We start from the raw sequence: 17,603 nt of genomic DNA on the forward strand, positions 1-17,603 counted from the left end.
TCCTTTTTTTTTTGTTTCTTTTTAGTTATACTTTGCTTTGAGATAAAATTCTGGCCCTTCTAATTCTGGGGAACACAAGAGCTGGTTCTCCAAAACACCAATTAAAAGGTGCGTTGATTTTTTTTTAAATGAGATTTTTCTTGATAAATTCTCTCTGAATTACAAAACGTTGACAAATGACCAAATGAAACACTATAACATGTCTAAAGACAAATGTTCTATTTTAATATTTAGGCATTCTTTTAAGTGTAATATACTTCTAAACATCTTTCCGTTAAAGAGAGTGACTGGGCCCGGTGGCTCACACCTATAATCCCAGCACTTTGGGAGGCCAAGGTGGGCGGATCACCTGAGGTCAGCAGTTCGAGACCAGCCTGACCAACATGGAGAAACCCTGTCTCTACTGAAAAAAAAATACAAAATTAGCCGGGCGTGGTGACGATGCCTGTAATCCCAGCTACTCAGGAAGCTGAGGCAGGAGAATCGCTTGAACCCAGGAGGCAGAGGTTGTGGTGAGCCAAGATCACGCCATTGCACTCCAGCCTGAGCAACAAGAGCAAAACTCTGTCTCAAAAAAAAAAAAAAAAAAAAAAAAAAAGCTGTGTTGACTTGCAGTTCCTCAGATGTCGTAGGATTTTAAAATTAATGGAGGCTTTTACTGTAACTATTTTTTTTTAAACTGAAGTTAGACATACCAGCTTTCATTGCAGAATAGCATATTAACAGAATGGTTTCATCTTCTTGGGCTGTCACTTTTCCTTCTCCTTGTAACTCTCATACATTTGTCAGACAGAGTACTGATACCCACAGAGGGAGAGAGGAGGATGACTTTCCCTGAGAGAAGCTGTTAGGATTGCAGCATTGTGGGAACATACTGTTGGGTTAGTTGTAAAATCTTGAAGAGAGAGAGCAGTGTTTTGGGTTCTGCTGAGAATTTTGCCCTCTCTTTCCCTCCTGAATTTCTTTCTGGGTCCTTTCCTGTTTGTTCTCGTCTGTACTCTGGCTCTTCATGCATGGCCTTCCCTCCTTTTTGTGTTCCTCTTTCTGTTTTTCTGGACTCATTGATTCCTACCTGCTATATGCCTTTTTTTTTTTTTTTTTAAACAGTTCTTACTAGTTTTCCAATTGATGCTGCCTCCTCTTAGGTTCTTGACTCTCATTCTGAAATATGCAGAACATCTCAGAGTTAAGCTTCCATTCTGAATTTGGCCTTTTAGCTGTTCCTGTTTATGCTTTTTTTCTTGTTTGCTCACCTTCTGGTGATTTGCACTCCTCTTTTCCCCTATGTTGTTGCATGCCAACACCCATCTTCATACCAGTTTGCTTCATGCTTCTCCCTGCATCTCACTGTCCTTGCCCCCAACGCATTTCACCATTTCCCCTCTGTCTTCTGCTGGCAGGATTTTTCTCATTTTTTATACAGTCTTTAACCACATTTGGCTCCATGTGGCTGTCTGATTCCATTTACCTGTGTTTAGAATGGTTTTTATTGCCACGGAGTTATAAGGATTTTAGCTCCAGTCAGTCTTCTGTATTAAGACATAATAACTCTGGACATCCTCAGGTGGCCATGCCTAGGGAAACCCAGTGTGTATAGCTGATATCACCAAGGAATCAGCTATGGAGCTGGAGTAACTCTTTACCCAGTTCATGCTTTGATTAAGTAGTACTCATTCTCCCCTTTACTTTATCTCTCTTAGATTTTGTTGACAGAGGTCTGTACTGGAAGGATTGCTAAGTTAATACTGTCTTCAGGGTACCTCACACTCCGATTATTCTGTCCATTAGCTACAGTTTTGTATTAACCACTGTGTGTCCAACATACAGTGATAACAAAGATACAGTGGTAGACAGCAATAAATGCTTCCTGTGTTCTTTTCTTACACCAAACTTTCTTTAAACTGGATTAGATGACACATTTCATCCATTTATATCCCTGTTCTCATGTTACCCAAGTATTCTAAAAGGATGAGATAATTACAGACGTAAAGTCCTTCTTCTTGTGATTGCTGTCCACTGTCCACCCGATGTAAATTCTGTTTTTTGCAGAAATGGCTTTCAAAAGATGATCAGTGTCCTTCTGCCAGCAGAACTTGATTCTTGATTTTAGGAAATATTTTGTAGTTCATTGATTCCCAGATGTTCGTCTGTGGACACAATGTGTAGGAATCCTTTTGTAATTTTTTTTTTTTTTTTTTTTAAATTATACTTTAAGTTCTAGGGTACATGTGCATAACGTGTAGGTTTGTTACATATGTATATTTGTGCCATGTTGGTGTGCTGCACCCATCAACTCGTCAGCACCCATCAATTCATCATTTATATCATGTATAACTCCCCAATGCAATCCCTCCCCCCTCCCCCCTCCCCATGATAGGCCCCAGTGTGTGATGTTCCCCTTGCCGAGTCCAAGTGATCTCATTGTTCAGTTCCCACCTATGAGTGAGAACATGCGGTGTTTGGTTTTCTCTTCTTGTGATAGTTTGCTAAGAATGATGGTTTCCAGCTGCATCCATGTCCCTACAAAGGATGCAAACTCATCCTTTTTTATGGCTGCATAGTATTCCATGGTGTATATGTGCCACATTTTCTTAATCCAGTCTGTCACAGATGGACATTTGGGTTGATTCCAAGTCTTTGCTATTGTGAATAGTGCTGCAGTAAACATACGTGTGCATGTGTCTTTGTAGTAGAATAATTTATAATCCTTTGGGTATATACCCAGTAGTGGGATGGCTGGGTCATATGGTACATCTAGTTCTAGATCCTTGAGGAATTGCCATACTGTTTTCCATAATGGTTGAACCTTTTGCAGTCTTTTAACTGATGACTCGAACCTCAGAGTTTTTGGTCTGGGGAGTGACTCAGGTATTTGTATCTTCAATAAACTCCCCAAAATGATCTTTGTGGACATTGGGTCTTAGAATTCTCTGTGTTAAAGCATTTCACTATCCTGTGTAGAATCTTCCATGTTCCTCATTAAACGTAGAATAAAGTAACAGTGACTTTGAATGACTTTAAGGGCTTTTCTTTGAGCTGACCCTAACCTACTACTTTTCCATTCTTTTTCACTTTTCATACTAGCCTCAGAAAATAACTCATTATTCTCTAACACTTCCCTACTTTAGTTCTTATCATTCCTTCACTCTGGAATGTTGTCTTCTCTGTCCTACCTTATGAATATCAAGTATCCTACTTTTTCTTCTTGTCCAATCCACTGTAACAGGTTTTTTTCTTCCTCTGTAAGTTTGATATATGTCTGCTGTTGTATCTACCTAAATTTCTCCACTTTATTTCTTATGTGTATGTGTTAGAGAGCCTAACATAAACAAATGCAAATAGTTGATACATAAATATTTGTTGAATTGAAAAAAAGTTAAGTTTTAATGGAAATACGAGACAATAGAAGTGATTCTTAAAAGCAGTGAAGTAGAAAGAGTGAACTAATTTTCTGACTCACATTTTTAAAGACTGAAGAATACCTCATTCATTCAACAAAAATTTATTCCATACCTATTGTGGTGTGCATCCCTAGTGTTGAGCATTGCCTATAGGTTGAGATGTAGAAACCAGTTTTTGACCTGTACCATTTCAACCTTTCAGCGGGACAGAAACACAAAGCATGCAGTCTGTTAAAAGCAGATAACCCCAGAAGAAAGGTTCCTAACTTGGGGTCACATAGGGCGGAGTGTTCCCAGGAATATTTACCAGAAGTGGTGATTCTTGAAATGAGTCTCAAAAAATAGGATAGGTGATTGGTAAGAGTGTCTTGACCAAGGCTAGGGCTGTGGTCCTCATGAGCTGGTTATGGAGAAACAGGCAGAAGTAAAAGTGGCTAGTATGGCAAATGTAGGTGACAGATTCATCTCTTCCCCTAAAAAGGACAGATTCATCTCTTCCTCCAAAAAAAACTCCAACAACTGTAATTTCCACCTTTGTAGATTAAACAGAGGGAACTGATAAAATCAACCGGTTTGGAACTCTGGTTGCAATGTCGAATTAACAGGTTCAAGAGCCCCAGCATTTGGTCATGGACTCTGCTCCTTTTCTTATCTCATTGTCTGTCCTTGTCTTCTAGGTACCGGACATCTGTCCTGTCTGCCTTCATTTTATCAAAGACCTCCCGCTACCCCCTTCCCTCCGCCACTCCTGTAATTAAGTGATTAATGTGCAATATTAGATTTAAGCCCAGTTCATTTAAATCTGACTTCCTTCTTAGTTCCCTATTTGTGTTGTGTTGTTAGCGATAGGATGTACCACTTAAACTGTGCTAAATTAATGGCTCCTGATCCTCAACAGTCCTGAGTTCCTATTTATGTTTCATACATTATTCCTATGCATTTGCAGAATGTTCACAGTGAATTCTGAAGCTCTTCTTTATGTTGAGGCTTGTAAGTTACTGATATTTTGGATCTTTACTCTTTGTGGTGGAAATTTGATGATCTTTTTCACTTCTTACAGGTCGAAGAAATTTTTTAGTTTTATAGAAGGGTGCCTGGTGAAGAATTACATGCAGCGGCCCTCTACAGAGCAGCTTTTGAAACATCCTTTTATAAGGGATCAGCCAAATGAAAGGCAAGTTAGAATCCAGCTTAAGGATCATATAGATCGTACCAGGAAGAAGAGAGGCGAGAAAGGTACTAAGCCTGTTTTTGTTTTCATCCTTTAAAATGTTTATGTTTAGGTTCTTGCCAACTAGAGTAGGTCCCTCCCTTCCCAGCTGTGAGAGTGCTCACTTGGCCAGTGCTTGCATGGTTTCTCTCTGCTTACAGTTCAGTGCTTAGGCCTGGGGTCCAGCCTGGCTCCAGGTGGCGTTGGCTGGAGCTTTGTGGTGTGTCACCAAGCTTACAGCGAATAAATAGGCATGACGATGGGATGCTCTTCTTTTTCCCGAGGGTGACGTCATTGTTGCTGCCCATTTTACTTCATCATGGATGTGTTCATGGCATATTTCACTGGGGTTTATTGAGCATCTGCTGTGAGCATCTCCATCAGTGTGTTTCTGTATAATTCTCCTTCCCAAGAACCCCCGCTCAGGGGTTTTTTTACTGCTCTACTCTATTACAAGTGGTGTGGCAGCATGGGCCACATGCATAGTCAGACGACTTTGCTTTTAACAGCATGCACAGCACAAGCATGCTCTTGTGCTAAATACTGAAGGTTCTTTTCTGTTCCCAGTATCTTTGTTTTATGTCTTTGCACATACTTTGCCGACCTTCCTGGAATGCTCTGCGTTTTCCTTCTGTCCAGCAAGGTGCAGTTCAAACATCATCACCATCTTTACTAAACCATCTTCTCTGAGGCTGCTGGCTCAGGTTGATCTTTCTGTTTTGTGGGTCCTATAATAACATTATAGAACAACACTTGGATAACTGGTATCCTATTATTTTTTGGTTCAAATTTCAAGGTCAGAGAAGAAACTAAGAAGAGCAGGTTCAAGGCAGTAAAAGAATTGGTCAAAGTCTGGAGGCCTTTCTGCCTGTACTGGTATTCATAGTTAAGTTATCATTGATGTTCAGAATAACCTTTTTCTTTCTGATATACTTAGTTATAAAAGTAATTAGGCTTTGTTTATTAAGCTATGCAGTTATAACACAGTTAACTAAAACCTGAAAACAAGACTTTTTTCCCTTAACTCTCAATTGACATGGAAGCACTGTTTAGGAAAAAATTATTTGCATATTGGATCATTTTCCCGTAACTTTACTTAGTAATAATAGCTAATATTCATGGAACATTTGCCAGATACCTTGGATCATCTCATGTTTTCCTCATCACCCACATTTTGCAGATGGAAACAGCAGAACACCTTCCCTTCCTTTCGGTCTTCAAGTCGCAGTGATCTCCTTATCTTCTCTTTGGGTTTACCTTCCAGATACCATCAGCCTCTTGTCAATAATTAGTAATTTGTAGTATAAAATTATAAACATAGCAGAGTACCTATTTTAAGGATTCTGAAGATTATTTAAGCTGGAATTTCCCTTTGAAGCTAGCAGAGTCTATTAAAATTAAATAGCTTTGATGGTTTAGCATACAGAAGAGCTTATGTTATATGTGCAGACCGACAAATTTGTACGGAACCATATTTTAATTGCTCAGGCACTTTAAAACCAGGAAACTGATTTTCATCTTTTTTTTGGGGGGGGGTGGGGGGGACAAAGTCTTGCTCTGTCACCCAGGCTGGACTACAGTGGTGTGGTCTTGGCTCACTGCAACCTCCGCCTCCCAGGTTCAAGTGATTCTCCTGCCTCAGCCTCCTGAGTAGCTGGGATTACAGGCGTGCACCACCACACCCAGTTGATTTTTGTATTTTTAGTAGAGACAGGCTTTCACCGTGTTGGTCAGGCTGGTCGCGAACCCCTGACCTCGTGATCTGCCCGCCTCGGCCTCACAAAGTGTTGGGATTACAGGTGAGAGCCACCGCACCCAGCCTGATTTTCATCTTATATATCTTTGAAAAAAATAGAGGTGTGTGTGTCTAGTCTTTGCTTTTAAATCTCTTCAGCCTGTCTGGGTTTTTTATTGATTTCTGGAGTGAAACTGCTCACTGGAAGTTGGATATTGACATTAAGTGAAGGGACCGGTAAAATGGCCTTTTGGGAGAACTGTATGAAACCTGTAGAACTGAAAGTGAGTTATTGATGTTGAAACTTCTGTTTGTTTGAAGTCTGGCCTAAGTAGAGCAAATTTTAGTCTCGTTCTTTTGCTATATGGTTTAATTAGTTTTCCCTGATTTTGCCTGGTTTGTTTGTGGGTACATTTGGCTTGTTTTTTCTGTACCTAGTTAATGTTTCACTCTGTGTCCATCCTACAGGCTTTTTTTCTCTCTGCTGCACTCTCCGTGGATCCCTAATTGCAGAAAATCACCAAATAAATTATCTTGGTTGCCTTAGTTTCAGCAGTCACATATCTTTTTGAATTTTGCCATCAAAGTGGATTTTGGTGAATTTGCTAGTGTCCTTGGGTTCTTTTCTCATGTGTCAGGGGCGCTGGACCCCCTCTCGTGGTCCTGCACCTCCTCAGCAGTGCATCCCCATACAAGATTGGCTCGAATGCTGTGGAATCAGCTTTTCTATAGGGAGTAAGGCTGACTAGGGAATAGATGCTGTCACTGTGGGAATGTGGTGTCTTGTCCCTCCTCCCCAAATCCTCTATACAAGTTGCTGTTTTCACTGGGAATTTGTTTATTTTCTGCCATGATGCTCTTGTCCTTTTCTTTGTAGATGAAACTGAGTATGAGTACAGTGGGAGTGAGGAAGAAGAAGAGGAAGTGCCTGAACAGGAAGGAGAGCCAAGGTAACCACGAAGCCACTGTTCAGTATCCTGCTTTATGAAGGGATTAAGTTTTATGTTGTGCCAGGATTTCAGAAGACTCCTGTGTGGTGCAACGAATCTTAAATTCTTTGCTAGTGCCAGTTAGACAGCGTCTTACTATCTTCCATTCTTCTCTATTCTTGACAGATTCCTGTAAACATTTTTCTTCCCTGGATCCTCTTACCCAGTGATTCTTTACCAAGGGTTGTATTGTGTCCTCTCCCCAAGTCATTGATAAATGTGTGGGCCTGGGCAGGGGAGAGTGCCCCAGCATTTATTGTTCCAGAAGCCATGGACGGTGAAGGTGCCGTTGAACACCATTTCTTGTGGTATATAGAACATGGCTACACACAAAGAATTGTCCCACTCATGGACCAGCAGGACTGTGTGTGTCCTGATTTATTTTACGGTCTGTGTTTTAGTTTATCTGTGGCTCCCCAAGGTTCAGTAAAGCAGAAGGTTAAGGAGTCAGATTGGTTGCATGAACCTCATAATAACTGATGAATCAGAGAATAGAGGATTTTTGGATTGTAAGATGGGTGTGCCTGGCATTTGTCCATGCTGCAGGATGTGGCTGATGAAGTGAACAAAGGGAGGGTGGAAGGGCATCTCGAGAGACCTGTGGGGAGCCATGTGCCAGAGAATGGGACTTGGAAGAGAGAGAAGAGAATTTATTGAAGCTACTCCATCATCTCTTTTTCTTCTTGTGTAGGAGAGATTTTAATCCATTTTAGACAAAGAATTTCAGAGGAATTTGAACTGATTTCATGAGCAATGTAATTGTTTTTGAATAGGAGGAGGACCATATGATGAAAAAGGCAATTTAAGGAGATATGTTTGCCGTGCTGCTCTGGATGCCATGGCAGCGGAGAAGTAACTCGGTGGGGAGGTCAGCTAGGAAGGGTGTTTAATTGATCTTCGCAGTGGCTAATTCATAGGACCCGCTTGGGCTCAGCTGCTGACCTGGAAATGAGAAAGTGGGAGGGAATTATGACAGGGCTTGGTGGTTGACCAAAGACAAAGGAATGGTGTAAACACTGAAGAGTGGTCTGATGGTTCTGTTTACTGAAGGAAAAAAAAGGTAGTTAAAGGACTAGTGAAATCAAAGAAGGTGATTTCAACCTTCCCTTTTACTGAGTTTGAATCGTTATGAGAATCCTAAGTAGAAATGTCTTGTCAAGCAAACATCTAGGACAGCATTTTAAGACATTTACTAAATAAATAAAAGAAGATATGGGACTATTGAATTGTAGATATGGTCATTTTTGTGAATGTATTAGTTGCCTCCCTCAAGTCAGAGGAACTCAGAGAATGAATGTAGAAATGGAATAGGATGCTGGTGCTGCTGTCTCACTTAGAGGACAGTGTGATCTGTGCACACCCCTGAAAGCCCTACTTTCTCCAACAGTTCCATTGTGAACGTGCCTGGTGAGTCAACTCTTCGTCGAGATTTCCTGAGACTGCAGCAGGAGAACAAGGAACGTTCTGAGGCTCTTCGGAGACAACAGTTACTACAGGAGCAACAGCTCCGGGAGCAGGAAGAATATAAAAGGCAACTGCTGGCGGAGAGACAGAAGCGGATTGAGCAGCAGAAAGAACAGAGGCGACGGCTAGAAGAGGTAGCAAAAGGAAAATGTCCAAGTTGGTTGGTCTTTTCTCTTTCTACATTTACACTGGTAGTTAGCCACTCAAAGGAATATCCTCCGTAGCTTCCTGGGGTAATACTTATCCCCTGGCACAGCTGTTTACATAACTTGTGAAAGAAAGCTTACACTTTGGACTGGCAGGCCTTCACATTCCTTGAGGCCTTAGAAATGTTTTCCTTCCTTGTGAAAACTTGGATCTGCCTCACAGTTACTCATCAACATACTGTGTTAGATGCCGAGCAAGTGTCCCAAAGATGGCATCAGGCCAGTTTTGTGACGTCTTTGCATTATGGTTTAAGTTGACTTGCTCAGGATTGACCTGATTGCTTTTCCACTCTCAGCTTCTGAGTCCCAGTTTGTATGTGCATATTTTTCTGAAACTTCAGACCTTTTCACATGAAAAATTATTTTTTTCTCTAAATACCTTAACTTTAGGTATACTCAAGAGTAGGGGATGCAGATGAGGACAAATAGCTAATGCATGCAGGGCTTAATACCTAGGTGATGGGTTGACAGGTGCAGCAGACCACCATGGCACATGTTTACCTATGTAACAAACCACGTTCTGCAGTGTATCCCAGAACTTAAAGTAAAACAAAATTTAAAAGAAAGGTAAGATTTGGACTTAGAGGCAGAAACACAGGAAGAGTACCATGTGGCAAGGGAGGCAATACGGGAATAATGGTCTACAAGTCAAGGAAGGCTAAGTATTGCCTGCAACCACTGAAACTAGGAAGAGGCAAAGAAAGACCCTTCCCTGGAGCCTTCAGAGAGAACATGGCCTTGCTCACACTTTGATTTCAGAGTTCCAGCATCCAGAACTGTCAGAAAATAAATTTCTACTGGTCAAACACACACACACACACACACACACACACACACACACACACACACACACACACACACACACACACACACACACACACACTAAGGGATGCAGAAAACAATTTGAACCTGGAAGTTGTAGTGTCCTCTGGTGGAGAAGTACATTTTGCACCACCTGCTCGTTTAACTCATTAATATTGCTAACATTGGTAATGTGGTTACCTTACAGCTTTCATGTTTTTAATGCACAGAAATATATTATTTCCCTGTACAGTCATGGGTCGCTTAATGACGGGGATACATTCTGAGAAAGGCATCATTAGGTGATCCGTCATTGTGGGAACATCATAGAGTGTACCTACCCAGACCTAGATGGTACAGACTACTACGCACCTAGGCTATGTGGTGTGGCCTCTTGCTCCTAGGCTACAAACCTGTACAGCATGTTACTGTGCCTCGTACTGTAGGCAGTTGTAACACAATGGTAAGTATTTGTATATGTAATCATAGAAAAAGTATGGTAAAAATATGATATTATAATTTTATGGGACCACCATTGTATATGCAGTTCATCATTGACCAAAACATGGCCATTTCACCTGGGGGTCAGAAGAGTCTTTTGATTTTCTTTTCTTGACTGGCTCCTGCTGCATGCCTCACAGGTCCAAATTTCTCATTCATTATCATTTCTGTTTTTATTTAATTCACAGATATTGTTTTTTTCCTCCAGAAAAATGGCCCAACAGCAGTAAAGCCCTGTATTGATATTATCCAGTGGAATTTAGTCTATTAAATAGCAACACATGCTGTTAAATATTATCCTACTAATTTAACAGCACATTTTGGCATGGAATCTTTCATACACTTTGTGTATTTTTGTAGTCTGGATTCTGAAAACTCTTTATAATTTGCCACTCGTTTAGAAAAATTGGTGCCTGCTGAACTAAGGAGCCTGCAAATATTCAGCTAGGACTTTTAGAAGAAAACAGTACCTATGTTCCCCGGTAGTAGGGACAACTTTGCTGCTTATATGATGCTTTTGTAGCTAATTTGCAAACTCCTTGTAGTATTTTTGTTAAGACCTTTTCAACGTTCTTTGTAATAACTCTTGAATGAGTAGAGATCTGTTGAAGTTGCATATGGACTGTACTTACTATATTAGAATGCTTGAATTTTGAGACTCTGGCTGTCCGGCCTCTGCATGTGGTAGGTGGTGAAGGTGAGCGATGGCTCACAAGGAAGAGCTGAAGTTTTGAAGTCATTTTGTTTTATAAGCTACGTAGATGCTAGCGAGTGTCCGTGAAAACAAGAATTTTGTACTTGACGTGTTTTAATTAGCCCATTATGGATTTTCAAGGTAAGTTCAACTCAGGGTCATCTCTTTGAGCTTCTTTTCTCAATTAGGAAAGATTAAGAAAATATTGAAATGAGAAAAGTCACATGAGTAGCATTCCACTGGTTTGGATTTTTGGTCAGCTAGCTGCTTGTTATTAGCCTGGGTAATTAAGCTTTACTTAAACTCCAGGTCCGAGGAAGGTAATTTGGGAATAGAGTGATCCCTTATTTGGAGGATTGGTTCTAGGACTTCCCATGGATACCAGAAGTGCGGATGTCCAAGCCCCTGATATAAAGTGGCCATATAACCTGTGCACTCTGTTCCATATATAGTCATATGTTGCATAACAACATTTTGGTCAACAACTGACTACATGTATGATGGTGGTCCCATAAGATTATAATGGAGCTGAAAAATTCCTGTTGCCCAGTGACATAGCCTTTATAACGTGTAACGGGTTGTAGCTCAACCTGTTACTCGTGATTGTGGTGATGCTGGTGTAAACTCACGTGTTGCACTGCTGGTTGTATAAAAGTATAGCACGTACAATTATATACAGTATATGTTACTGTGTTTATGTATTTACTATATTATACTTTTTTTTTTTTTTTTTTGAGATGGAGTCTCGCTCTGTCACCCAAACTGGAGTGCAGTGGCCGGATCTCAGCTCACTGGAAGCGCCGCCTTTTGGGTTCACGCCATTCTCCTGCCTCAGCCTCCCAAGTAGCTGGAACTATAGGCACCCGCCACCTCGCCTGGCTAGTTTTTTTGTATTTTTTAGTAGAGACGGGGTTTCACCGGGTTAGCCAGGATGGTCTCGATCTCCTGACCTTGTGATCTGCCTGTCTCGGCCTCCCAAAGTGCTGGGATTACAGGCTTGAGCCACCGCGCCCGGCCTATATTATACTTTTTAATCATTATTTTAGAGTGTACTCCTTCTACACATTAAAAACCAAGTTAACTGCAAAACAGCCTTAGGTCCTTCAGGAGGATTCCAGAAGAAGGCATTGGGATCATAGGAGATGACAGCTGACAGTTCCATGTGTGTTATTTGCCCTTGAAGACCCTCCAATGAGACAAGATGTAGAGGGAGAAGATAGTGATATTGAGGATCCTGACCTTGTGTAGGGCTAGACTAATGTATATGTTTGTGTCTTACTTTTTACCAAAAACATTTTTAAAGCTAAAAAAATTTTTCAATTAGGAAAAAGTTTATAGGATAGAAATTTAAAGAAAGAAAGTACTTTGTACAGTTATATGAAGTGTTTGTGTATTAAACTCATAAAAGAATAAAATTAACTTTTAAATTTTAAGTAAGAAAAAGTTACATTAAGATTAATTTAATATTGAAGGAAGAAAAACATTTTAAAATAAATTTAGTATGGCATGAATGCACAGTGTTTATGAAGGCTACAGTAGTGTACACTAATGTCCCAGGTCTTCACATTTACTCACCACTCACTCACTGACTCACCCAGAGCAACCTCCAGCCCCTCAAGCTCTATTCATGGTGAGATCGCATTTGTAATCTTTTATAGCATGTTTTTACTGTACTTTTTTGTGTTTAGATACACAACTGCTTACCATTGTATTGCAGTTACTTAGCATATTCAGTATAGTACCAGGCTGTGCAGGTTTGTAGCCTAGGAGCAATAGGCTACACCATATGGCCTAGGTGTGTAGTAGGCTGTACCATCTAGGTTTGTGTGTGCACACTATATGATGTTCATACAATGAAGAGATCACCTAACGACGCATTTCTAGGAACATATCCCTGTTGTTAAGCAACACATGACTGTACTTTAAATCATATCTGGACTACTTAATACCAAGTACAATGTAAATGCCATGCAAATGCCTGTTATACTGTATTATTTAGAGAATAATGACCAAAAAAGCCTGTACAGATGCAATTTTTTCAAATATTTTTTGACCTAAGGTTGGACGAATCCATGCGGTTGTGAAACCTGTGGATACAGAGGGCTGACTATTAGAGCCATAATTGGTTCGTAGCCCTTTACTGACGTTAAGGATTTAGTCAGAACTGTTTGAGGAACAGAGATTATTTTATGAACAAAGTAAGTAAAAATGGTCAGCCTTGCTCATAAGATATTAACACTGAAAGGAGATAACTGTTAACTGTCAGCAGACTGGCAAAACATGGTCCATAAAGTAAAGGCTGTGGACAAACACATTGCAGATGCCACAAAACCAGGCCCACTGGGGTTGGGGATTTCTCTTGCCATCCACACACTCCTGTCTCTGCACCCTTTTTGCAGGTGAGGGATGGTGCTTTTGCCCTTCGTAGGTCCTTCATCTTTAAGACCTACATACACTCCCACCTCCCATCTCCCTTGGTGCTCTCTGATAACTGCTGCTGCTAGTATCGCCCTCCTTTGCTTCTCTGCTTTCTCCTCATCTCCTGTGTGAACTGGATCTCCTTTGGAAGTCCTTACAACTCTTCTGGAGTTTGTCTCTCAGTTTTGCTGAAAATGAGGTTTTTGTTTTCTCTTGTTTGGTTTGGATAGTTCCAGGAGGAAAAGGGGAGAATGCTGAGCTCATGCAGCCAAGTTCGTATGGAAAGTCTCAGCACTTCTTCCCGGCCCCTCCCCGCTGCTCTTTGTGTGTGTGGCTGTGCTCCCGGGGTCCTTCTCTTATGGGTACACTCGTATTTTGTCGGTTTACTCTAAGTGAGTTATCCAGATTCAGAAAAGGATAATTTTCTTCCTCCCTCAAAAAGGTGGTCTGTTTTGTTTCGGAGACAGGGTTTTGCTGTGTCACCCAGGCTGGAGTGCAGTGGTGCAATCTCAGCTCACTGCACCCTCTGCCACCTGGGCTCAGGTGATCCTCCTGGCTCTGCCTCTTGAGTAGCTGGGACTACAGGCATGCACCAGCACACCAGGCTCATTTTTGTATTTTTTGTTTTGTGGAGATGGCGTTTCACCATTGTTGGCCAGGCTTGTCTCTGACTCCCGGGCTCAAGCAATCCACCCGCCTCAGCCTCCCAAAGTGCTGGAATTACAGGCGTGAGCCACCGCGCCCAACCAAAAAGTTTTAATACTACTTTTCCTATTTGGAGCATCATCACACCTTTGGCTCATAAAAGACTTTGGATCTAACTAAATTTTTTGTTTTTCATTTTGTTCACAAGCCAACCTTTTCTTTCATCCAGTATTTATTTGCTTTTTAGGAAAAATGAAGCTTACTTAATTGTGGTGTCATTTTATACCAATAGTTTTGTGCTCTTTTTTGTTGTTGTTGTTGAATCATGATTTGGCATCCTTTATCTGTTCCTCTCTCCTCTCGTGACATTCACACATTTGGTTAGCATGTTTTCTTTGTCCTTTGTCTGAGTTTAATAAAAATAGTCTGGGCGTGATGGCTCACACCTGTAATCCCAGCCACTTTGGGAGGTCGAGAGAGGGTGCTCACTTAAGCCCAGGAGTTTGAAATTAGCTTGGGAATATAGCAAGACCCCATCTCTATTTAATAAAAAATTTAAAAAGAGGAAAAGGAAATAAAAATATTAAACAAGATGGTGTCCTGGAGAAAACCAGATGAGTTTCCTGCTACTTGTAATTCTCTTTCTATTCTTGAACAGTACTGATAAGGATATTCGGGTCTTTCCTGTCTCAGAGTCTTTTAGCTGGTATTTGAAAACATTTCTTACACCTTTCCTTTCAAAGCCTTTACCCCTGGACTCTCAGTTGTCACTTTGTGATTTTGGAAAATCGGCTTCCTCAACTGAGGGTAAATGTTAGTGTGAGCACCAGCAGTTTCTTTTGGCCTTTCTTTCACCAAGAGGACACACAGTAACATTTCTGTCATTCCTACAAAATCCCAAAGTGATTTCTCCAAATCTCAAAAGTTAAATTTTAGAGGGGTGGTGGAAGTAGAAGACATTAAAAACAAAGGGAAGCAAGAGAAAAAAAACTGTGTGAAATTTGATTAGTACTGATATTAAATTGTAACACTAGGAAAACATAAAAGTTTCTTAGTTAAAAAATTAACAAACTGTGCCATGCATGCACTGTGTGTTTCTTGGTTCTGAAATTTAGAAGGAAGTCAGTGAAGTCCTTTACTCTGAAGCACTTTGCAGCAGTTGCCATGTATTTGAAAGAAATAGGAACTATTTTCTCACTCCTCCTTTCCTACAGAAAAGTTCTTTGTTTTGCAGGCCATTAGTATCTAACATCAGGAGTACATGTTAGCACATGCTACCTTTCTTAAAAAAATAGTTTCAGCTTTAATATACAGTAATGCCAGTGCCCCTACAGCTAAGGCCTTGCTTCCTGTCAAGCTAGCAGCTCAGTTGGTATGCAGAAGGTGGCTGGCTTGCTTTTAAGAACTCCTTATAAGTTCTTAAATATTCTCTTGGCATCCCAGTCTGGTGCTTGGTTATATTTGCAGTTAAATTTTGTAGTGAGTTTAATTCCTCATACATGATTTATTATCTAAAGATGGGGAAGAAACGAATAGTTCTCCACTGTGACTTCATCAGAACTTGCAAATAAAAAAACTCAAGGGTTGATGATATATATATGTGTAGTAACATGGCTGTAGAAGTTCTTGGAAATAGCAGAGTCCAAAGAGTTAACTGGTTTATCAAAATATATTAGTTTCCACTGAAGCCAATAAATCCAGTGGAGTATATTTAAATAGATCTCACTATTATTAGTGTAATTTTATTTAGAAAAGTTTTTAGAATTGTGAGATGAAAGCTTTGCTTTTAAATACCAAACTAGAATAGGAACTTAGATAATTAAAGCTTAGTTGGAAAAGTACATATTTACTTAGGCACGCTTGGGAAATTTTAAGTAATAAAATCTGTATAGTTTGAGAGATTTGGTGATCACGTTAGGTCATCACACAGTTTTTCTATCTGTTTCTATTTTGTTTTTAAAGAAAAGATAGTTTAAGAAAATAAATTACATCAGTTTGTAAAAGCTTCAAAAGATTATATTGTGTTTATCATTCTTAGTTGGGTAAGCCTGAAGAAGCATGTTCATTAAAATTCTCTGGGCTTTGTTATTTGTAATCATAGGCATAAGGTTAACAGTACAGACTGATGTTATTTTGTTAATGGTGTGTATGTTTCAGTTTTTGATATTTTCTTTTGAAGTTCTAATGCAGGAGGCCAGCTTTTCACATTACCTATTAAGATATTAAGGGCTTTCTTATTTTTTAATGATTCCTCTTAGTGCCCCCAATTACCTCCAAATTGAGGGCCTATTCTGAATGTAGTGGTTTTTATGGTTGGTAGTTTAAATTCTTGCTCTCAATCTAGTTTACCACTTCAACTATTAGAATATAAGGTGGAAGAGAAGTCGGTAACTGTACTTTTTTTTTTTTTTTGCCTTAGCTATTGTTCTTAACTATTTGGTCCCACTAACCAGGACTTGCTTAGTGGGATAATGTTGGGAGATTTATCACTTTCCACACTGTCTTCTGGGTTTTTTTTTTTTTTTTTTTTTTAAAGGTACGTGACTTACCTGACCTGCAAGATTTGGAGGAAAGAAGCAGTTTCTAATTCATCTTTGTATATCTGTGGTGCTTAATAAGTAGTTCTCAAAGAGATGGATTCGTTGTTTGTAGTCTTTGTATCTCTGGAAAGGAAGGGCTCATTCAAATTTAAGCCTATGTGAAAATGAACCCTTGGGCTTGAGATCTCTCATTTGAGTACCAGAGGTACCTTAGAGTGAGTACTTTAGAGGACCTTTTACGATATCTGGAGGCATAAAGGAGGAGGCATAAAGGAGGTGTGTGTTTTTTTTTTGTTTGTTTTGTTTTTTTAAAGTATGAGACTCTATCCAGTGTAATAATTAAAGCTCAAGACTTTGTGCTCTTACTTGGTGATCTTGAAAAGATTGCCTTAAGATTTTATTGGATTTCATAGTACCTAGAGACCTGAATGGATTCCTGAGTCTGTCATCACTCTAAATGCTAAGTGTTGGGTAAATTCACAGCAGTTTCTGTTTTGGATGTCATATGCTAGGTATAAAGGTTAGATTCAAATAAAAAAAGTATTGAATTTCTCTTCTGAAGGTAATGTGTAATATTTACTAAGAGATAAGACATGGTTCCTGCTTTCAAGACGTTTGGAGTCTCTTTTATGTTCTAGTAACCAAAGGTATGGTAGTATCACCTGAAATTAAAAAGAAAAAGCCTCTCAGAAGGTTTCAGTTGACAGTTGAACTTTTTATACAGCATATCCTGTTTGTAAGACGTTGTTTGCTTGCTATTTTTTCTTTGATGGTATATTTTGAATTAAATTTATACATTTTTAATTGAATAAAATGTAATTATGTTGACATTATATGTACATATATACAGAGTGAGTTTGCACACGTACGAACATGCACAGTTAGACTGCCTTGTCCTGTGCAGCTCGTCTACTGAGCCTCCCCCGCCCCCAGCAGGAGCAGATACATGCTACCTGGGAAAAGTGAACAACAAAGACTGGGAACATGGAAACACTGAGT

General features: G+C 39.9%; 1 protein-coding gene across 34 annotated transcripts in view; it reads left to right on the forward strand.

Moving 5' to 3' along the window:
• Positions 1-17,603, forward strand: part of MAP4K4 (mitogen-activated protein kinase kinase kinase kinase 4) — a 197,489-nt gene that overhangs the window by 136,104 nt on the left and 43,782 nt on the right. For all 34 annotated transcript variants that reach the window (XM_030920650.1, XM_030920643.1, XM_030920647.1 and 31 more), the window contains exons 10-12: positions 4,462-4,637; positions 7,224-7,296; positions 8,723-8,933. In XM_030920650.1, coding sequence (XP_030776510.1) covers positions 4,462-4,637; positions 7,224-7,296; positions 8,723-8,933 — 460 coding nt within the window. The remainder of the gene's footprint in view (positions 1-4,461; positions 4,638-7,223; positions 7,297-8,722; positions 8,934-17,603) is intronic.

The sequence above is a fragment of the Rhinopithecus roxellana genome, chromosome 17 (assembly GCF_007565055.1).
Source record: "Rhinopithecus roxellana isolate Shanxi Qingling chromosome 17, ASM756505v1, whole genome shotgun sequence".
Classification (NCBI taxonomy): Eukaryota; Metazoa; Chordata; class Mammalia; order Primates; family Cercopithecidae; genus Rhinopithecus; species Rhinopithecus roxellana.